Consider the following 22,083-nt stretch of genomic DNA (forward strand, 5'->3'; position numbering starts at 1 on the left):
CAGAAAAAAAAAATAAAACATGCCCCCCCTCAGGGACCCCCTTTGTTGAAAAAAAAAAAAAAAAAAAAAAAAAATATATATATATATATATATATATATATATATATATATATATATATATATATATATATATATATATATACACACACACACTAAATTTGCTGTGTCGAATCTGCGATTGGATACCGCAAACGAAGTTTCCTTTGGCTTATTTTGGTTGCCAGATGCTAGCTTATCTGAAGGTAAACTATGGTTTTTAAAGGTATTGAAAAGGCTTAGAGGTTGACTTGAAGTCACCTAGTTTCACCGAGTCTGCAGAGTTGTTAGGCGGACCATATTGAGCTGAGATTAGACCCAATGGAACGAAGCTAGCTAAAAACTAGATAGAAAATTGGGTTAGCACTTGTGTTTATGTTATGCTATGTTGAGCCTCTTTAGGCTTAACAAAGCTTTTCTTTGCCTGTTTAAAAAGCACATATCACGATGTTAATGCTGTATTGTACCAAAATGAATGCATATGCGTCATGCATACATTTAAAGCGTATTGAACAACGTAGAATCACGAGAAAGCCTTAATGGAGCATCCTGAAGAGAAATAGCTAACCCAGACACAGTACCTGCAGAAGTATTCACACTCTTTGAACTTCACATTTTGACACATTAGAGCCACAAGCTTCGCAGGATTTTGGGGGGGATTTTCTGTGGTAGACCAGACAAAGTAGTGCCTAGTTGTAAAACAGAAGAAAAATTATGCCTGGTGTTCAGTTTGCAAGTGTTTTGAGTTATGTCTTAACTGGCTTTTTATGTTTAGAGACCCAATGTTCACAGATTTTTATCAGAATTTAGGCTTGGACTTTTACTAGGACATTCTAATGCATGTATATACTTTGATTTAAACCATGTTTAGCTTCATTGTTGTGCTGGAAGGTGAACCTCCTGTCCAGTCTCAAGTAATTTCAACCCTTAAATAGAAGATCTCACCTTCCCTGTGTCTGCTGAAGAAAGGCAGCCCCACAGCATGCTGCTACCACCACCGTGTTTCCTTGTGGTCAATGTGACGAAGATACCAGTGCGGTGTTACTTCACTGTCTCACACAGCTTTTTGCATTTTGCCCAAAAAAGTTATGTTTTGGCCTTATCTGTGTCACATGTTGTCTTTTTGACATTTTTATTTCAATTATAAAAATAAATTTTTCCTTTTCATTTTACTTATTATTGTTGATTTTTTTTTTGTCTTTCCTTGTAACCTGTTAGTGCATGGTAACACAAATGCTTAAAACTAGTTTCTTCTGCAGGAGAACTGAAAATGACTCATCAATGTTTCACAAAGATATTTCAGTTGGCACAAAATGAACATTTTCTGCATGGTGCTTCTTCTTCTTCTTTTCCATCAGCATGGCCATCCCTATAGCCATCTTAGACTGTGATCTTCTTCTGCACGGGCGAGGCCATAAGACTCTGGAGCGCTTTGACCTGGACACCGTTTCAAACAGCGTTCTCCTCTCAAACTTTGGCTTTCCAAGAGACTTCATCCTGTATCTGGTGGAATTACTCAGAGAGGTGTGCACTTAGTAATCATTACTTTATAAAGATTTCCGTCTTAAAAAGAAGTGATGTTTCCAGTTCCCATTTTGCGCCACCTCTCGTAATTTCCATTCGGCAGACTCTTTCCAGGAGAACCCTGAGATCCAGAGCAATCAGTCCCGAGGTCCAGGTGTTGGCAGCGTTGGGCTTCTATACGTCTGGCTCGTTCCAGACGTCCATGGGGGATATAATCGGGATCAGCCAGGCGTCCATGTCCAGATGTGTGACCAATGTGACTAAAGCTCTGGTGGAGAAAGCGCCACAGTTCATCACTTTCAACAGGTACATATGTTACAAATTGATTTAACACTCACCACCTTTATGGGAAATCTTAAACATGCTGTTCAAACAGAGACCCGTCCAACAGAGAGTACTCCTTCGAGGAGTTTCAGAGGGTGGCAGGATTTCCAGGAGTCCTCGGCGTTCTCGACTGTGTCCAGGTTAGCTGATCAAAATAAAAGACTCTCATCTTCACTTTTTTTTTTTTAGCAATGCCTGGAAAATTGTGTTTTATAGAAAAGATGGGCACAAAGTAGGGGATAACTGTAAAGCAGCAGGAGAGCAAGCTTTAGAGTGGTTTAAGTGTGATTTGCCTTTTATAGTCAGCTACCTGAGCTATGCTCTATATTCAGTTATTCTCAATATACAGATGCATCTAAAAAATTACAGTATGAAAAAATTCGATTTTTGTTCTATTTTTCATTTCAGAAATTGAAATTCACATATTATATAGATTCACGACACAGAAAGAAGGGTCAAACATAAAAAGATAATTGCTAAAGAAGCTGGGTTTTCACTCAATGCAAAATTCAGAATAAAGTAGGTGGAAGTTTGTCTTAACCCTTCCTCAACAGGTGGCCATCAAAGCCCCGAACAGCGATGCCTCCTCTTACGTGAACAAGAAGGGCTTTCACTCCATAGCCTGCCAGCTGGTCTGCAATGCCCGGGGGCTTTTACTCAGCGCTGAAACGTGGCCCGGTGGCCTGCAGGACACCAAGATTCTGCAGAGGTCAGCCATTTTCAAACAGCTGCAGGACAACGAGGAGGGCTGGCTGCTGGGTGAGGCGCGCTCCCAGGAGCAGTCGCGCGTTTGACTTTCAGAGGTCCGACGGTAACGGGGGTCTGCTCTTTGAAAGGCGACGGACGTTATCCTTTGAAGAAGTGGCTGATGACGCCGGTGGAGAGCCCAGGAACGGCTGGAGAGTTTCAGTATAACCTGGCCCACACCATGACGCACGAGATAGTGGACAGAACTTTCAGGGCCATTCAGACCAGATTCAGATGTTTAGACGGAATCAAAGGGAACCTGCAGGTATGGTTTTAATAAAGCCTCCATATTCCTGCGTAAGCAAAATGACATAAGGTTTCTCTCCATCATGAGCAGTATTCTCCTGAGAGGAGCTCGTCCATCCTCCTGGCCTGCTGCGTTCTGCACAACGCCTCGCTGCATTCCGGCCTGGACGCCTGGACTCTGGAGAGGACGGAGCCACTGGAGCAGCCCAACGGCCCCGAGCAGACGCTGGAGGAGCGGGACAGCGAGGCGGAGGAGCTCCGGAAACACATCATACTGAAACACTTCAGCTAGAGACTTAGCCACAGAGGACAGAGACCAGAAAAAGACTGGATGGATGGATGGATGGATGGATGGATGGATGGATGGATGGATGGATGGATGGATGGATGGATGGATGGAAAACAGACAAATGATGGATGGATCTCTCTCCATCCCTTTATGTTAGACACAAAAAGGAATGAAGTCCACAGACACTGAGTTGCTGATGCAGATTTTTAATATTTTGCTCATTTCTACTCTACTGACTACACTATGATAACATAGATATATATATATATGTATATATATATGGAGGAACATGCAGGACGCTATACAACAGAGACAACAACACATCCAAACACATTTCAAACAGCCTGGCGCCCCCTAGAGGCTCCTGACTGCTTTCTCAGGACATTCAGGTAACTGCAATAATCAAACGCCTCCCGGGGTTTTAGGACTAATCAAACTGTGTGTAGTTGCTGTGTCATCTCAGTTAATTACAAACTGACCCCCCGCCCCCCAACCCCTCAATCATCATTTATTTTATTTTGATGCCCCTCACCCCCTTCTGTTTTCTTCCCCACATGATGTTCCACAGGCTAAAATCTGGGATTATGACAGTACAAAAACAAGGCCCACTATTTACAACAACTACGCTGGAAGTTGTTATTAATTATGTACATTTGGTATTTGGTCCCAGACGAATAAGAGAAAAAGAGAGAGAGAGAGAGAGAGAGAGAGAGAGAGAGAGAGAGAGAGAGAGAGTGGATCTGACTGCAGTCACATAATGCGTTTCTGTTCACTTCCGATGACAAAATGGAGACAAAATCAATTAACTAAATGGAAGAAAAGAAAGGAGGAAACCCGTGATGAAGCGAAATGCATTATACACAGCTTTTGGACTAAAATGACTTGTTTGGGGTTTTCAGAACAGCATTGTGTTACAGATAGTGGTGATGAAATCTTCAGATTTCATTATAGTGTTCAATCAAACTGAAACTAGTGGTGCTTTTTCTCCTGGAATGCTTCATCAGTATTTACACACTTTCTACAAGCAATCAATAAATACAACAAACACTGCTGCTGCATGATAATTGGTGATCTATTTTTTTTTTTTTTTTTTTTTTTTTTTTTTACATTTTTTTTAATATGTGGCCAAGAAATAAAAGTTAGAAATGTAGAAAATAATCATTTTTTTATTCTGAAGCACCCAATTCATGCGACAGCAGTTTTACGCCACAAAACTTCACCTCTTCTGAAATGCCAAATCATCTCCTTTTTTATTTTGCATAAAATAAATATGCTAATTTTTCAATGCTCGTAATATATTAGAAGTTTTCTTTTTGTGTTTTTTGTTATTATTTAAAAAATAATAAGATAAACTAACTTTAAAAAAAAAATCAGTACATGTATTTTTTTTCCGCATAAATTAAATATGCATTTTTTTGATGCTGCAAATATATTACATATACAATTTATATTTTCCAAAAAAAAAAAAAAAACTTTGACGTGATGCTTCCTACCCTCGGAACGGCCCCGTTTTATGAAAGACAAGAACACGCTTCCCCAGAAATACCAAAATCTAAGAAAAAATTAGACATTTGGTCAGAATTAGAAGTAAAAAAAAATGCTTATTACATGATGGAGTTGCAGAAATAACCTATAATTTGTATTTTATTTTGAAAATCTAAAAAAGTGCTAGGACCTTTTCATAAATGCATGCTACAGTTCTCCACACTTACTGGCACCTCTGGTAGACGCGTAAAAAGCCTTAAAATAAATAAATGTTATTATTCAGAAAAAAATCCCAAATTTTATTTTTCAGTACATTTAAACTTTTTTAAGATGATCTACATGTAAAATCATGTTTTATTTAATAATCCTGGGCTTCCTGTTACCTTGGGGTATGAATAAATATGACATGATGGAGTGGCTAGTTTCTCTTAGACACTTCAAAATGAGAAAGACGAGAACGTGCCACTTAGCAAGGCAAACTGGGGTTGCCATGGCAGCTACTTATTTTAAGGCATTTTACACATCTTTATCATATATAGTTGTTATATTTTGCATCATGTGTGCGGTCAAATGGGCCATATTGGACCGCAGAACAAGGAAGGCACTTTAAAACGGCACTGCTTCAATATCTGAAGCATTAGGTAAATAAACCTGGTTCCTTCAAGACTTTAGCCAATTTTTCTGTTTGTTTTATTATTTCAAAATGATCTTTTTCGAGTTGAAATTTGAAAGCATATTTTGCAGCTTTGTAATACTGGCTACTAGTAATTTTAAAATCAAGCATTGACTCATGATAAGCGAACAAAGAGCCCTTTCTTATTAGGTGATTCTTCTTAAAAATGGGATTTTGAGACTTATGCTTTTTTAACTGAATATTTTAGTAAAAAAAAAAGCATCAAACCAGATAGCAAAGATTGACCAAGACAACTTTGTGCTGGCTTATCATATAAAATAATAATGTGCCAAAATGTGGAGAAGTACTTTTGCACGGCATTGTGTAGGTAAACTGATTCAGTGAAATGAGTTGCTTACTTTAAATTAGACTTTTAGTGCATTAAAACAACAATAAAGTTGATGTTTACATCCAGAGTGTTCACGTACAACAGAAAGACGAAGGGTGCTCGACGTGGGTGTTGAAGTTGGGCTGATTTGTAGCCGGAGCGATGTGGGAACAGGAGGACGGTCGCTGGTTTGGAACCGGCGGGCGGAGCGCTTCGAGCAGGAAGAGGATGTAAGAGTCAGAAAACCTCAGAGACTCCGCCTGGTTTGCTTTCTCTGAGGAGACGGAAGGGGAAGCAGGAGTTTAAGACCCGACACGGAGCCTGCGTGGAATCACTGCAGCTTTCGGGATTTGTTTGTACCTTTGGTCTAATTTGGGCCCAGTTGTCTGGTTGCTGTGGGCGTCGGCTGTATGCCGACGGGTCTGAATGTGAGAGTGGATCTCTGACTGGAGCCCCTCTCCTTCTGATGGTACCAAACTCTCCTCCAGGGGAGCCTGTTCATCGTAGAAGAGCAGGCTGCGGGAGCGGACTGCAACACACAAACACACTGGAGTTCAATCTGAGGGTTACCTTTGACCTCTAAAACATCCCTCATTATATTAGCCTCATTATATTTCCCATTGAAACCCTTTTAATGTATTTTAATGGGTTTTATGTGATAGAGCAACACAAAGTATGCTGAATGGAAAAGGATATGCTTATTTATTTACCCTTTTTTTACTCTAATACCCATAAATAAAGCTTAGAACAATATTAGGTTGTATAGAAGGATGATGGCGCAATGGCAAACCTTCTAAATGGCTTCCCACAAGGGTGGGGCAATGGAACGATAATAAATGTTAGGAATTAATCTGCTAATTGTAGGATCCTTTATAAGCCACATTGCTTTCAATGCAGTTCAATGCTTTTGGTCATAAACACAAGTTTAGTTACCTTCTCTAAGATTCCAAAATAGGAGAAATCAAATTACAAATATTTTGTTAGGATTACAGTTTCAAAATTAAAATCAAAATTAAATCTATAACATAATGAAGAGGATTAGGACCACTTAAAAAAATATTTTGACTTTTAGTTTTAATTTTTACCCTTTAGGCATCGTTGTTTTTTATTTGTTTTGTTTTCCCGAAAAAGTCAGAATTGGGACATTTTTCTTAAAAAAAAAAAAAAAAAAGTCAGAATTCTGAGATTAAACTAAATTCTTTTTTATTCTTTGTCACCGTTCCTAATCTGTTTCCATCGCATTCGCTAACAACGCTTTTAAAAATTCCTTTTTCTAATAGTCCCTTAAACGCATCATCTCAGGTGCGTCGAAACAGACGTGAAGGAGAAAGCCGTAAAGGTAAAGCGGATAATTGTCAACCTCCAAATAGCACAGAGTAACGCATATATAAATGTGTGTGTTTTAGACTTTATATTTGGCCAAGGAAGGTGTTTTGTCCTCGCTCAACTCAGAAGAAACGATACTTCAGCCTCCAGCAGCCGCCAGTCGCCTTCCAGCTAATGACAAGGTAGCTTCCAGTTTCTCTGTTGAATTTGTTGCTAGCTTGGACTGTGAGTATTCGCTGAGGGTCTAATTCTAATTAGGAAATTATAATTGCTTTCCTAAATAATATAAGCTAGAAAATAAACAGAAGTCCTATTTTTCGCCAACATTGTCATTGTCATATTGGCGAAAACACTGAGCCGACTTCCGTTAGACCTTCAAAATAAGACCGTTCGGGATGTATAGCGCGCTCTTAAATTAAAATAGCATATTTTCTTTAAAAATAGTTAATTTAAATGCTTAAAAATCGTCACAGTATGAATGTTCTTTTCATACTTGCTCTTCCATGACATAGAATATAATACAGTAGTAATTCTGAGTTGCCTGTGGACCAGGATGTCCTTGTTTGCTTGAATTAAACTTCTACAAAACTTAAATTGAATATAGAACTAGTCAAATTATTCTTTAGCTATTTACAATTGGTAGAAGGAAGTGAATATGTGGTGTGTAATCTGAGAGTACTTCATTTCAAGGATGTATTTAAAAGAGTAATCATCGTGTCTTAATATGTTAAAAATGTCAATGTTTGGGGGGCGGGAGGGTGGTTCGTTTGTTTTGTTAGATTGTGGGCCTTGTGTTGGATTGTAATGTAACCTTTGCTCCAAAGGTCACAATCAAATATCACAAACTGGTGCTTATGATAATATTTACCATCCTGTAACCATAGCAACCATTAGAGACTTTCTACATGCTAATCAGCTGATGGGACTCAAGCCACGGAAAAGCCTTTTTTGTACATCGCAAACATAAATGTGGAATTTTCTAAATGCTGTTGGGACTTTTAACTGGATGTAGAAAAGCAGCTTAATGTTCAGTAGAGGCGCTATGATGCTTTGGGAGTTTATCTTGGTAAACTAGTGGCCTCTGGCAGGACCGTAGACTGAAACAGTTGAGCATGTTTATCTACCTACCCTGACTGGTCGTGTAGAGGTCCGCCGATGGTGAAGGAAGAGAAGAAGGTGAGGAGTGAGAGGATGATGAGGATAAAGAGGAGGAGTGAGAGAAAAAAGACAGAGGAGAGACACAAGGGGAGAAGGAGCCCAACACCAGGACGAAACACAGCGCCATCATCTGCGTAGAAACAGAACCAAAACCCCTACATTAACAAATAATGAGTAAAACTTGATCAGACCTGACTCTATTTCCAACCAAATTAAATGCTAACTACTGTAGTGCTTTACCCTGTATGAAGATAAAATTAAGATGACTATTTATCCCCTTGCCGATTTCTTTTGTTTTTGCTTTTTTATTAATTACTCGTTTTATCTGAGGAAGACAACCCGAAGATAAAACTTGTTAAATACTTGTTAGCAGCAATAACATTTACCATGAGGCACGTTCCTGTTTGAGTTGAGGCCATTTTACATGAACGGGGGATGACTTTCCCTGAAATCAGAGACTGAAGCTTCTGCAGCTGCTGTAGAAGAGACCTGGGCATAAAACAGACACAAAGGGATATAAACAAGTAGAAAGAAATGAAATTTTACACAGAAAGTTATACTTGTTCTTTGTTGTCATGGTTATGTCTATGCGGTGAATTTCAGTCCATTTTATTTTAAGCTAAAAGACATGAGAGCGTGAATCTGGAGAGCAGGGCTCTGATGGTATCTATCATCCACAGTTGTGAGGACGCACTCCAACCACTAGGTGGAGACAGAGAACCGGATTATGAGACTTTAAATACATAAAAAAAAAAGAAAATCAAAGCACTCACTCAGGTGTAAAATTGAAACAATGAGACAAAATTTAAAACGTGACATTTTCATATTGTCAGCTGTAACATGCAGCTCAAATTTAATGGACTTTGAAGACCTTTCATTGCGAGTTACAGCTAAAGTTATTGCTTCTTAAAGTAAATATCCACCATCATGATGTAAATCTTTCTTTGGCAACCTCAAATTTTGGTTTACTTAGGTTGGTTTTAGCTCTCGGTGCTACGCTGAACCACACGTTTCCTGAACTTTTCTCGATTTTTTCCCAGTCCTAAACACAATAACTTTCATTTTTGATTCATAGAGAAAGCGCCACATTCTCTCTGTCGCTATTAAAGTGACGGCACCCAGAGTTGACGTGCAGCACCAAAAGAAATTGCACATGGGAAGAAAATGACCACTAATGGGTGCATTTTGGGACGTTTTTAGCTTGAATCAGGTTTGCTCATTTAGACCCTCTTTTTAGAGCTGCACACTGTTTGGATTTTAATGAGAGTGAGCGTGCTGACTCATGTTTCCTCGCTTTGTGCCAGCTCATTGTTCCACCGTGTGGTTGTTAAACATATTCATCAGCGTGTATAGTGGGAAGAGGCGGAGGCTGTGGGGGGTACCTTCCATGATGAAAGCTGCTTTAATGACAGACTCGGCACTCAGACAGACAGAGACAGACCCTCTACCTCCTCCACACCCACCCACCCAACTAACCACCCACTCCAGGATAAAAGTAGACTGGTTTCATATCGTTATAATAACAGAGGACACAGCAGAGGCTGGTTTAGCACATCTGAGCTCAATTTGAGTTTATACTCTTTTAAATCTTGCAGTCACACTCTCAATATAAAATCTGAAATGATCTACAACGCCCTGATTCCTACTACATGAACCTATCTGATGCATTTGAAGTGTTTGAGAACCTTCAGTGAGTAATCCATAAAAACGAGCCCTATTTCTTTGAAAAGTAAAGTAAATGTGCAGAGATATTGCAGTGAGGAAATTTGAGCTCTCCAGAGTTCAAATTTCTAGACTTGAAGTAAAAAGTATCTCTGCCTAGTCCCCTTAAAAATAATTATGCGATCTACATGTTAACGGGTTGTTTTGGAAGTATAGAAAAAAAAAACTTTTTCAGTCCCACTATCAAAAACGTAAATGTTTTAGGTTTGCTAAACTCTGCTGAGACGGTAATTAAGGTTTTCTGCAGGATTCACCACCTCACATTTAAGGATTTTTAAGACCATTATTTATGACATTTAAGATCTGTATCACGACAGACATGAAGAGGAAATTGCATATTTATAAAATGTGCTGAAAATATTTGTAAGCATGGAAAACTATTGAGGAAGTAATTGTAATCCTTGTGAGATTAACTGTTGCTACGTTGTCCAGGTACCCAACAATAAATTTGCACTTACCCATACAGAGGCAAAAACACAAGCAAGCTAAGCTAGCTATTAGCAGATAGTTACTGCTAACCCAAACTGCTTAAAATGGCCACAGAACATTTCAAGGTTCTTTGGACGCTCTGTAATTGGAATTGTGCTTTTATCAGACGAGACCAAACTTGAGCTTTACAGCAACAAACATTTGCACAAAACACAGGATGATTATGCAGAAAAGCGTAGAGGAAGTCTGATACTGTGGGAAACCTTAACCCCCAACTTTATGAATATTTTACCCTTCTCTCGTCATATTTTACTCTTCACTTTGACCGTTTATGGTCAAGAGTGTCCTCTTTTGCTCTTATTTTAAGTTACCAAATTTTCTTGTTATCCTCGTATTTGCTTTGGTTGTTTTCTGTGTTTCTCTGGAATATGCTGTATTGTGCTGTACTTCCAGGATTCTTTCACCATCACAAACGTGACAAACACAGTGTACCCACAGGGCGAGGTGTGGTTGTTATATCCCTACAGCAAAACATCATCCAGCTCTTGTTTTATCTGCCACTCAGTCGCTGATTGTAATCCAAACATCATTACATAAATGGATAACCCATGTCACAGTTGTTTGGAGTACACATAAACCTCTTGATAAGTTGTAATATCTGCAAGCCAAAGTGTGTAAAAGCTCACCTGTTGGCAGTCTCCAGGTTTTCTACTTTTCTCCACAGGTCGCTGTTTTCTGACGTGTAATTCTCCACCCTGATGGACACACAGACAGATTATTGTAATATCTCTGCACGTGTATTTTGTTTGGTGTCGCCCTAAAAGATGCAGTCATTTATTAGCGCTGCAGTTATCCTAAAAGGTGAACAAAAGTCACTGCAAGACTTGCAATAAGCAGTAATAAAGTGTAAATTTGAACTTTTGAATGAATACATGAATAATTATGCGAATACTTGAGTACAAACAAATGCAACATGTGAAAACAGCACAAAAATAAGCCTAATTCCAACAGCACTTAGTTCTGTATTTCATTGCACATTATAACATTTCATTCACTGCACTTTGTTTGTTTCCTCGCTTTAATCCCTGCCAAATCGGTTCCCTTGATCGATAAATTACAGTTCTCTTGTGTATGCGTGATAGTTTTTCTAACAAATTAATCAGAGAACGCAGAACTTTTTATAAATGTTTCTGTGAAATAATCTTGATAATATTTGTCATATCTGACATTGCAATTACAATAAACATACATTTGCTTAATAGAAACATATTTGTCCATCCCAATGCTTATAAGAATAATAGAAACATAAACAAATATTCTGCTACAGTAGATTAAAAACATTTTTGTGAATAATTGTGATTAAATAGTTTAATTGATTGACAGCCCTAAAAAAAAAAAACCCTTTATTTTGTGGTTTTCAGTTTGAAAAATTCCTTGGATTATTGGCCTTATGTCATATTCTAATATCTGAAAACTGAATTCTGGAGTTTAAAAATATAATTGAACTGATATGCATTTGCAAATGGACATTAGAACGGACCTAAGCAAGTCTTGACAGACTCGTGAATCACTCCTCACTCCGTTTTTTTCCTGATCGCCTCTTTGCTGTGATCTCGTCCTAATCCTATATACACTTTCTAATCCTGATCCTCCATGCCTGGTTTGACTCATTCGCTCAGATTTCATCTGGTCTTTTTCTGTTATTATTATTATTCTAAAGAGCTCTCAAGGAAGAAACTGTAATGTAGCAGGATAATAGAGTTGAACTGATTGAGTAAAGCGAAGCAGCGCTCTGATTCATACCACGTCTGCATTTACTCTGATGGGATTAATAAGACATTTTGCAACCATCTGCTTCAACTGTTCAGTGTTATTATTGTTCCATATTGTGATGAAGGGGTTATAAAAGCAAATCCATATTTTCAGTTATTTTCCATGACAGGAGATTGAGTGAATCTGGGCCATGTGTTCAGCAGGTTACTGGAGTTTGGCCATCATCAGGACTGGCCACAGAAAAGTACAGCAAATTTGCGTTGGGAAGTTCCGATTAATATTTTATCTTTTGTTAATGAATCACAAAGTAGATTAAACCACTCTGTGGGTATCAAAAAGTAACATTGTTGACCTCAGGAGAACCTGAGGTTGCCTGCAGTTTAGTCCGCTCACTCCGCTCCACTTTACAGCAGCTGGGAAAACCTCTAACTACAAAAGCTGGCTCCTGTCTGAGCAATCGCTGCCAAGTTCACTTTAGCATTACACAACTCACTCTCTCTTTGGTCGGGTTGGATTTTTTTTCCTCCCCCCCCTCATCAAGAGCAAGCAAATGCTTGTAAATATAAAAAGGCTCATGGGTGGAGTGAGCTGAGGGAAAACCTCGATATCTAAAGAAAGTGGCTTTTGGATTGAAGACAGAAGGAAAGGTTATGAATTCACTTCCCTGAAGCCTCATTGGCGACAAAGACCTTTTCAGGATGTTTTTGGGTGTAAAATGCAAGAGGGCTGGCCTCACTTTTCTAGACAGCTATAGTGGATGATTTATAAGTTATGTAATTTAAGTAAGCTATAATGAAAAAAAGGAGGACTAAAAGGGAAAAAATCATGGAAAAAGGAAGTCTTACTTCTTTTCCAGACATTCCACATACTCTTTCTTCTTTCTCCGACTCTCCTGAGCTGAAATCTAAACAAACACAGAGTATACTTTTAATCTTCTACCTCAGTTACAGCAGAGAAGCTATAAAAGTCTGAACCAAATTAAAGGTGTTGAGTCATGAGTCATCTCCACTCATCCCACTCATCTGTCTATCCCCTTATCTTGCCATTCATCACCAGTCCCTGTTTTCTTTTATCCCTCACAACTTCCCTTTTTGTTCCTCTCATCCAACATTACCACATATTTTTATTATCAACCTTAATCCACCTTCCATTTAGCTACTCATCCCACTCATCCTCCATTACCTTGTAATCTGTCATTCTTATTTTCCATCCCTTTTTATCCTTTAATACTATGGTCTCCCCACATACCTTTCATCCGTCACAACTACCTTTTTTATCTATTTAACTTTTTTTTATTAGAGTAATTTTTTTCTTTTTATTCCCGTCATACTCAATGACATTTATTACTCCCCCAATTTTCATCATTCTTTATCTGCAACCCACTCATCCAACTATTCAACTCAGTTCCACTCATTCTTTTTGTCCCACTTTACTACACATTTTATTCCCAACGTCATTCCATTCTCCTTTTCCCCAATTCTCATTTTTAATCCCCTCATTACAACTTCTCTTCATCCCCCTCATCCCTCACTTTTAATGTTTGAGTTATCCTTCTTATCGTTCCCTACCGCTCCATTTTATCCCACTCCTCCCCCTCCTTTTCTACACCCCACTCATTTTCCTCTTACTTACTGGGATATCCTAGTCATTCTGCTCATCCAACACTTCCACAAATTTCTATCCCACCCATCCTTCTGCTCACTCAGCACCAAAATACAGATTTCACCTCACCTTGTTTTTAATCTTCCGTCGAACTCTCTTCAGTGCTTTCTCCTCACTCTTGGTGAGGGGAAGTTTGTTTGGCACAGGGTAACCCTCTGCTACCAGGGTCCTCTTCTCTTCCTCTGTCAGCATGAGGGGTCCTGAGCCCTGCAGCTTCTGCACAATTATGCCAAGAAAGATAGTAAACATTTCAAAAGCGAATGTTCCTTTATATATGTAGGGCAATCCAAATTTCCAACCTTTATTACAGCTTCACTCAGGGTGAAGAACGTCTGCTGGCATTAAATCACTACATATATTTTATTTGATCTTAGAAATTCAGCCCGGTGAGCTGGACAATGGACAGACAGACTTATTGAGCACGCTCCGTACTGGCAGAAACCCAGAAGCGAATCTCGATCCGACGTTGTAGCTCTTCATCTAGACAACGACGGAGACGTAATGGGGCGCAGACGATGCGACTGAACTCACATGTGGTGCCGTGAGGAGAGGTGAGGAGGAGATGGCTGTCGAGGAAGAGGAGGAAGACCCACGACCTCCTGGCCTCTGTTGTGGCTGGGGCGAGGACGGTGGGAGAGGGAGGTGTGGGGAGGACGGCGGTAGTGAGCCGTCACTGTCGCCATGGTTACTGCTGGGTGGGGTGGGCGGGAGTTGGAGAGCGTCATCTAAAAGAGAGGAAAGGGTTGCATGAATGCTTCTGCTTGGGGGATGACTAATCATGGGAGATTTATTAATTTTAAAGGTGGGCAGAAGACAAACACGATGTGCAGTCAGTGAGTTTTTCTGTTTTGGATGTCTGCGGCTGTTTATTTTATTTTTTTGGTAGAAGTTATTCTCTTCAGACCCCCTCTCCAACAACCAAGAACTGATTTCTGATTGTTTGGCTATCATGGAAATGATGTGTAGTTGTGTGCATTTGCCTATTTTAAAGTCCTGCTTCACCAATTTTCAATCAATCAATCAAATTTTATTTGTATAGCACATTTCAGCATCAAGGCATTTCAAGGTGCTTTACATAATTAAAAACAAAAATAAAAACAGCATGTGACATTAAATAAACAGTAATAAAGAGAAAAAGATTTTGGTTGTTTAATTTTGTTGAAGTTATTTAATTCTAGCCTGGTTTAACATCACACAAGGATGAGGAAAAAGGTTGTCTGTTTACAAAGTGTGTACAAGCATCTAGTTTTATCTATATTAGAGTTGTTCTGAGTACCGTTGGGCAGGCTGAGATACTGTCCATTTTCTCTGGGTTCGTCCTTTATAGCTACTGGCTTCATGTCGTCTAGACGGCGCTCCTAGATGAAACATAAACAAATAAGAGTAGCAAGAAGCACTTATGAACATTTTAAGCAAATAATTATTTGCATTTCATATAGTTGCAGAAAATGTTGACCAGATGGATGCTTACAGTGCGTTTCCACGGTGACCCTGTGCGGGGAGGGGCAGGGCTTAATATGAGAGGCGGGCTTTCAAGAGGCTGAGGATCTAACCTTTGGCCGATCTCAGGCTCCTCCTGTTTCACCAGCATGGAGGACAGGTCCTGGCTGAAGTTCCAGTCAAATTCTAGATAAAACACAAGGAAATAGCAGATTTGTTATGACAAATTTATAGTTTGATATGTAGTTTAGAGCTGCTCAAGTCTTAAATTACCTTGAAGGTTTTAACCTCACTTTCACCCCAGAAAATTGTCCTGTCCCTCCAATACGGTAAATTGAAATTCTACAAGGAATCTAGGCAAAGATCCTCACATTTCCCCTTAGCAAGGCTTTGCTGTAGGTCTGCCAATGGGAAATAACAAGCAGCTTTTAAATCCTGCTTTGGGAGCGCTTCCCCAGAATATTCTAGCACTTCCTGTCGGGGCTGCTTATTACAGGCTGCTGGACAACATTGCTTTGGCAACTGTGGTGCATAATTTGTTTCTCGTGAAGGAGTATTGACCCTGAAATAAAAGATGGGCTGAACCAGCAACTCGTCTTCATTATCCTTCATGGGAAAAAGAAACAGTTGCCGCCTTTAAACACTGTAGAAAATATGCATAATTGAGTGAACCAACTATAAGGTTACAGTGCAGTTCAGGCAAAGGCCACCAAAGCTGTGAGTATAATGCTAAGGAGACTCTCACAGGTACTTCACTGTTTAGTCTACTCCACATAGCAAGAGGTATTTTAGTGTTGGTGTTGGTGCTTTCCATCACTCCAGAGACATCCAATCTCCCGAGGAGACAAAACTGAAAGGGGAAGAGGCTAATTGTGGCAAAATCCCACAACTGCCACCTAAACGAGAGCATCTAGCAAACACCAAAGGGATGTAGGAAAGTCGATACAGAAAGAGAAACTGTAATAACTGTGATGAGTTATGAGAAAATAACCAGGATAGCTTCAAAGTAGCACAAGATTGGACAATTAGACAATTGCCCATCTATGCTCTCAGATTGGTTATGTGCAGAGTTTTATGGTCAGCCAATTTTCCAACTTATATCATCTGTCTCTGTTATCACAGGACTATAAGGAGGTTTAGCATGCAAGTTAAAAGATTTGAAGGTCTCTTCCATTGTAACTATCCTTTAAAGAGATTATACTAAAATTACTTCTCCAGCTTCTTCACACTTTGTAGCGTAATAAGGTGACTCACGAGTCTTTAGCTGCATCAACAGTTATTTTGTTTTAGCATTACCCTGTATTTATTATGGAAATTGACCATCGTTACTTGCTGACATTAAGGAGTTGCAGACGTCCTTTTACTATGTAAAAGAAAACTTATGACTTGGTTTGTTGTAAAAAGAAAAGCATAATACTGTTGATCGTCTTTTTGTGTTGTGCAACAAAAAAAAAAATTACATGATATAAATGAATTAAATTGAGTTGAATTGATAAATAACAGATTGTTTCATCATGAAAAATAGATTTTGGATTTCAAATTCAAGTAAGCTGCTCTATTTTGGGGCTTTTGTTGGGGCGGGTCATTTTTGAGTAAACAGAATGTTAGGATCGCACGAGGGTTAAGACTTTTTGTTGGCCTTTCACATAAAATCTGAATACCTTTTTTGTTTTAATGTGACAGGATTAGGAAAAGTTGCATGGTACTTTACAAAAGGACACATAGTATTGACCACAAGGAAACTTAGTCATAAATGGCACCTGCCTTGAATCAAACCTCTTTAAAGGTGAGAGCCTCCAAAATAATCTTGTTAGGAAAACAACATAAAACATTTTAAACTTTGCCTTTAAAAGTGAAACTGTGACATAAGTTGTAAAGAGTGAAAAGTGACTTCTGGTAGAAAAGGAGTAGTGTTTTATCCTTGTAACATTTAGACACCAGGACAGATACTTTGATGTTTGTAACAGCAAACACACACACGCACACACACACACACACACACACACACACACACACACACACACACACACACACACACACACACATGCAGACAACAAACAGGCTCTGAAGGTGCAAGCAGTTCCTGAACGTCACGTTAATTGCCTCCTGGTTTCCTAGCAACGTTTTGCTGGTAAAACGCTGTCAAGTTTACAAGCTCTGTGTATACGCGTGCATGTGTGCGGCGTGCGTCAACGTTAACGCTGTCCATCACTACCGCAGGGATCAGCAATGTGAGGATCCATCTTAAAAATGAGTCCCTGTGGATACTTCCTGCTGACATGAAGTCAATAGCCGCGAGCTCAGCGTTGCAATGTGTGGTGTCAGTATCAGAAAGGAACACTGTCCTCAAGCCTGCCAAAACAATAACTGGATTTCGGAGATGCATACTGGAAACAATTGAGGGGTTTTATTACCATCAGCTGCGTTAATTCCACATCTGTTGTTTATTTCAGGCAAAAACACTGAGAACATCAGGCTCAAATATGACGAGTCATGTACAGTTAAAATCAAAACAACTCATCAGGTTTGTGGCGTTGTGTCCATAAACCCACTGGGTCATGCCTGAAGGGAAATTCTGAACGAAATGTTGAGTTAGTAGAATTAGTGCTCTGTCAGACATGTTATATGTCTCCTTGTAAGTGACGCCTCACCGACCAAGAACCATGAAGTCTGTGGTGTCTTTAGAACCATTATATTGTCTTCACACAATGTATGTGAAGCTTATTGAGTGTTCATGCTATTACTAAGAAAAACAGTTGATGCTCGATACCATTTTCATTTTTAATACATGTATATAAAATGTTTTGAAGGCACCTGATTCTTAGTTAAGATTCTAGTATGGCAACATTTTGACCTCATTAATTTGGCCAAAACCAATTATTAGGGATAAAATTCAACCCTGTCTGAGAAGCTAGTATTTACCAGATCCCTATATTGTAGTGATAATAACTAAATTTTAATCTTAATCTTAATTTGCTATTAAGCAAATAGCTTCTTTCAATTTGTTATAAAGGTAATACAATGGGAAGCAAAATAATTTTTGACGTTCAGAGGAATTTCTCTGTTGGTGGCGGTGCACCACTACCTGCTGCCTGCGTGCTCTTTATCAGAGGCCGCCACAGAAGCTTTTGCTAATGAGGCCAGTCCTGCTGTTAGCCTCAGCCTTGTTAAGCTCTCTGCCCTTGTTAAGCCAGGGCCAGATTGGAAACTCACTATGACATTTTTAATGAGTACTAGAGGCTTCATTCAGAAGAAAACTAATTTTCCATGCAAGGCTCCCATTGCACAAGAAACAACTTCCATCACTAAGGTCAAGAAGTTGGATTAAAACAAAAAAGATTACTACTAGAGAAGGAAAAGATTGTATTTAAATAAACACCTCCTATTTCAGTAGTTCTGTCCAGTGTTGGGCGATTGTAAAAGTTGCTGCTGGTGATTAAAACTGCAGCTTAAACTTCCCTCTAACCAGTTTATGGGACTCCTTTGTAGGTACAAGAAGCTTTTTGTGCCGGTAAAAAGCTGAAAGCAAAGGTAAGAAAACTGTTAATAAGCAAAGCTCCAGGCAGTCATCACGGGGGGCTAATAGAGGAGAGGTGGTGACTTTGTTTGATCTCAGCTGGGAGACTGTAGTATTAAAACATTAGATGGATCAGCGCAGTGGGAGCTCAGCGTCTCCTTGACTGGATGAGAGAAACGCCTACTACGACTAAAAGCTGAGAGGAGAAAATAGCTATTAGAAAAAAATAATCAATATTATAGGATATCACTGAGAAGAGCAATGCCACCAAACACACAATATTATATTGGTGAAAGGTCTTTCCATTTATCCATCCCATCTCTAAGAGGGAAATCCAAACATCTATGAACCCTGTAATACTCCAGCTCTTTACAGGGAATGCCAGGGTGTTTTAAGGCCAGAAGGGACATACAGTCTCTCCAGGATGGTTCTGGATCTATCCAGGGGCCTCTTTCGACGAGGAGGTTTAATCAAATGACCTTAACTACTTGCTTTTGATGTGGAAAAGCAATAACTCTTCTTTGAGCTTATCCAGAGCTCGAAGAAGCGCTCTGGATGAGCCTGGTAAACCTAGAGAGGAACCTCTTTCCAGCTGCTTGTTTGCTTTTGGTTATGATCCAAAATTCATGGTCATTGGTCAGAATTTAGGCAGACCAGTAAACCAAACCTTGTTAGACTTGGAAACTGCTTGTTTACTACAGACAAGACTCCAGTCCAACTAGCTCCTACTCCATCCTCATGAACAAGACACCAAGATAGTTGAGCCACGTTTGTCTGATTGGGACCCATGACTTCAGACTCCTCTCCTAGCCGCTTCCCACTTGGATGATATTCAGTGCATGCTGAGAGTCATGTTTTTCTGGTGGCATCATCAGGACATGATTTGGAAAAAGTACCAGAAACCCTCCTCTCCACAACTACACCCTCAGCCATGATGAAGCCCAGTGCACATTGGGAACAAGCTTGACTTATCCCTTGAATGTGGATACAACTCTTGCTCTTGCTTGGTCATTCAGAGTCTTTCTAGATTAATGCTGCTCATAGTAGCAGCATGTTGAAGCAGTTCAGTCGGGTTGGCTCTGATTTATTCTTTTTCTAGACTTTTGTTCATCATTTCTTTTGTTGAGGTGTTGATTTTGGATGTTGTGCCATTGGAAAGATTTTTTCTTTTCTTTTTTTTTTTTTGTTTTTTACTTCATACAGTTGTTGTGATGCACAACCGTAGTATTTTTTACAATTGGGAGCAGCTGATTAGCATATCAAAAGCTAAAATAATTCCTGACCTACAGCCCCAAATCCTAGAGGAGCTGAAAAGGAGGATACATGGATCCAGAGAGATCATAATGGGCGGGATGTTGGTGAAGATGTTCCCCTTCGCCAACATCTTTCTGCCCGACTTTCTAACCATATGACCAGACAGAGATTCTTATGTCTCTGAAGATACTTGAATGATACGAGTTATGACAACATTTAGTTTTCCTTTGGGATGAATAAAGTGTTATTGAATTGAATTGAACAAGGACTGAATAACCTTTAAAGTATCCCAGATACTCCATACTCCCCCATAATGCCTTGTCGGGGATAGGGTCATAATCCTTCTGCAGATCAACAAAACAGATGTGGAGTGAACAACAAGTGCTATGACTCCCTCAGCAACTGGGTAAAGATTTGGATGCATTTTCCATGAGCCACACGGCTCCTCCTGAATCAATGGTCTGAACATCCTTTCCAACACTCCAGAGTAAATGCTGTGATGTTAGAATCATTTTGTGAAATACAAACAGGAAGGATTTAACAATCTAATCAAATTTGCCAAATTGTATCTGTTGCCGTTTTGTCCGTGTGTGAGGAAGGTAACTTATTTCCCTCAAAACTGAATCCTTGTTAAACAGCACCACAGCCCACTGTCAGATCTCTCTTATCTCCAATACATAATGAATCCCTTTTGCTCAGAGCGGACTGGGCTTCTGAAAGGTCAAGATCTTCTACCATCCGTAGGTGTCTAATTAATCTGATTCATCCTCACTAATAAGCAGCAGCAGCTCCTGCTTTTAGTACTCTTGCTACATGCAAGTCTGGCAACAAAAACAGGACAAGGATCCTTAACTCCTCTCGAGCTCGGGCCGAGCTTCTCAAGAGATTAAGTTCTCCAAAACTGGCAGCAACTTGTACATGTTAAGTTTACAGGCTGACACAAATCTGGAGAGGAATGTCTTATTTATTTTAGGATGTAAAATGCTTTTGATGCCAATGCAGTAGTTGATTTAAATCACAAATCTAACAAAAACGTTTAAGTGCCTTGCAAAGTGATCATACCCTTAGGAACCTTGGAAACACCAACTGCATGGACCACCTCTAAATAGTGCGTAATGTAGTGAAGTATTGACTCGGGGAGACTGGAAACAAATACACACTTTTCAGATTTTTATTTGCACAAGTTTTCATTTTTTTCTCTTATTGGCAATATAAAATCCAAATAAAATTCCTTGCAGTTGCTGTCAAGAGGTACTAAAATATTGTTTTTTTGCGATTTGTGGAGCCGTCTGTCATGCATCTGCACACTTGAGCACTAAACTAAAGAAAAACATACAAAATATTATCTTTAAATCTTTTTTATATTTAACTACAAAGCTGATGTTATACCAAGCTACCCGTTTTGTAGCCAAATGTGGTCTTTTTGGCTGAGCAGATAGCAGATACTCGAACCAAAAACGTGGATTTAGTTGGAGTAAGGGTGAGTAAGAAGTCCAGAAGAGCTGGAAAACAGTGAGATAACCTGACAGAGGAGAGAAAGAGAGTTTCCTTTGGCAACAGCCACAGCTGCAGACTTAAAACCACATGCTTGTCGTAGTATTGTGTCAGTCTGTGTGTGTTTATGCGCGTGTGTGTTAGGTGGGCAGGGCTTAGCTGGAGGAGAGCTGCTCAGTCTGGGATCGTGCTGTTCAGACAGCTGGATCCCCAGGACAAACGGAGAAACAGACAAAAACACGGTGACAAAGACATGTGGGTTGAGAGACAGACAAAAGATGACTGCAGGAGATGTTGGAGATGACTCAGAAAAGGGAAAGAAGCACCTACAACGATGAATCTACTGTGTGTTTCTCTTGATTTCCCCTTTAAAAAGGCAGGCATCGCTTTAAATTTGATCTAAGTCGGACCCAGATAAGCTGGATCAGCATGAAGCTTTGGAGCTTTATCTGAATCTACAGGCACAAATTCTGAAAATATCAAAGTCATTGACCCACCAGACTCTTGGTCCATTTTGATTGACAGGGCCGGACTCTGGGGGGCGGAGTCTTCACTCAAAGAGTAGCTGTGCTCTGCTTGGATATCTGTGAGATTAAAAAGGCCCTCTCAGAAGGATGGAAAATGGAACAGTGTTCAGTACATCGACTGACATTAAT

The 22,083-nt window shown here is 39.5% G+C and overlaps 2 protein-coding genes across 3 annotated transcripts in view; one reads left to right on the forward strand and one right to left on the reverse strand.

Moving 5' to 3' along the window:
• The first annotated feature begins 172 nt into the window (after positions 1 to 172).
• On the forward strand, positions 173 to 4,679 carry harbi1 (harbinger transposase derived 1). Its single transcript, XM_015048342.1, has 7 exons — positions 173 to 242; positions 1,395 to 1,560; positions 1,664 to 1,866; positions 1,937 to 2,024; positions 2,439 to 2,643; positions 2,721 to 2,896; positions 2,969 to 4,679. The coding sequence occupies exons 2-7, from the start codon at positions 1,396 to 1,398 to the stop codon at positions 3,167 to 3,169; spliced, it is 1,038 nt and encodes a 345-aa protein (XP_014903828.1). The 5' UTR covers positions 173 to 242; position 1,395; the 3' UTR covers positions 3,170 to 4,679.
• The window catches only part of creb3l1 (cAMP responsive element binding protein 3-like 1), a 31,299-nt gene continuing 13,548 nt past the window's right edge, over positions 4,333 to 22,083 (reverse strand). The window contains exons 3-13 of one of the 2 annotated variants that reach the window (XM_015048340.1): positions 21,925 to 22,011; positions 15,194 to 15,348; positions 14,999 to 15,080; positions 14,254 to 14,447; positions 13,792 to 13,938; positions 12,906 to 12,964; positions 10,974 to 11,042; positions 8,523 to 8,625; positions 8,107 to 8,266; positions 6,013 to 6,181; positions 4,333 to 5,926 (exon numbers count right to left, since the gene is read on the reverse strand). In XM_015048340.1, the coding sequence (XP_014903826.1) occupies positions 5,890 to 5,926; positions 6,013 to 6,181; positions 8,107 to 8,266; positions 8,523 to 8,625; positions 10,974 to 11,042; positions 12,906 to 12,964; positions 13,792 to 13,938; positions 14,254 to 14,447; positions 14,999 to 15,080; positions 15,194 to 15,348; positions 21,925 to 22,011 (1,262 nt within the window). In that variant the 3' untranslated portion in view covers positions 4,333 to 5,889. The remainder of the gene's footprint in view (positions 5,927 to 6,012; positions 6,182 to 8,106; positions 8,267 to 8,522; positions 8,626 to 10,973; positions 11,043 to 12,905; positions 12,965 to 13,791; positions 13,939 to 14,253; positions 14,448 to 14,998; positions 15,081 to 15,193; positions 15,349 to 21,924; positions 22,012 to 22,083) is intronic. The other variant, XM_015048341.1, reaches the window with a different exon arrangement.

This window comes from Poecilia latipinna, unplaced genomic scaffold, assembly GCF_001443285.1.
Source record: "Poecilia latipinna isolate Pla-1442-1.1 unplaced genomic scaffold, P_latipinna-1.0 Scaffold876, whole genome shotgun sequence".
Classification (NCBI taxonomy): domain Eukaryota; kingdom Metazoa; phylum Chordata; class Actinopteri; order Cyprinodontiformes; family Poeciliidae; genus Poecilia; species Poecilia latipinna.

Bases quoted from the DNA above. Each gene is read 5' to 3' on its own strand.
- harbi1 (XM_015048342.1), top strand. From the start codon at position 1,396: ATGGCCATCCCTATAGCCATCTTAGACTGTGATCTTCTTCTGCACGGG. The intron at 2,644-2,720 runs GTGAGGCGCGCT...GCTCTTTGAAAG, and splicing joins CGAGGAGGGCTGGCTGCTGG to GCGACGGACGTTATCCTTTG. The intron at 2,897-2,968 runs GTATGGTTTTAA...CATCATGAGCAG, and splicing joins GAATCAAAGGGAACCTGCAG to TATTCTCCTGAGAGGAGCTC.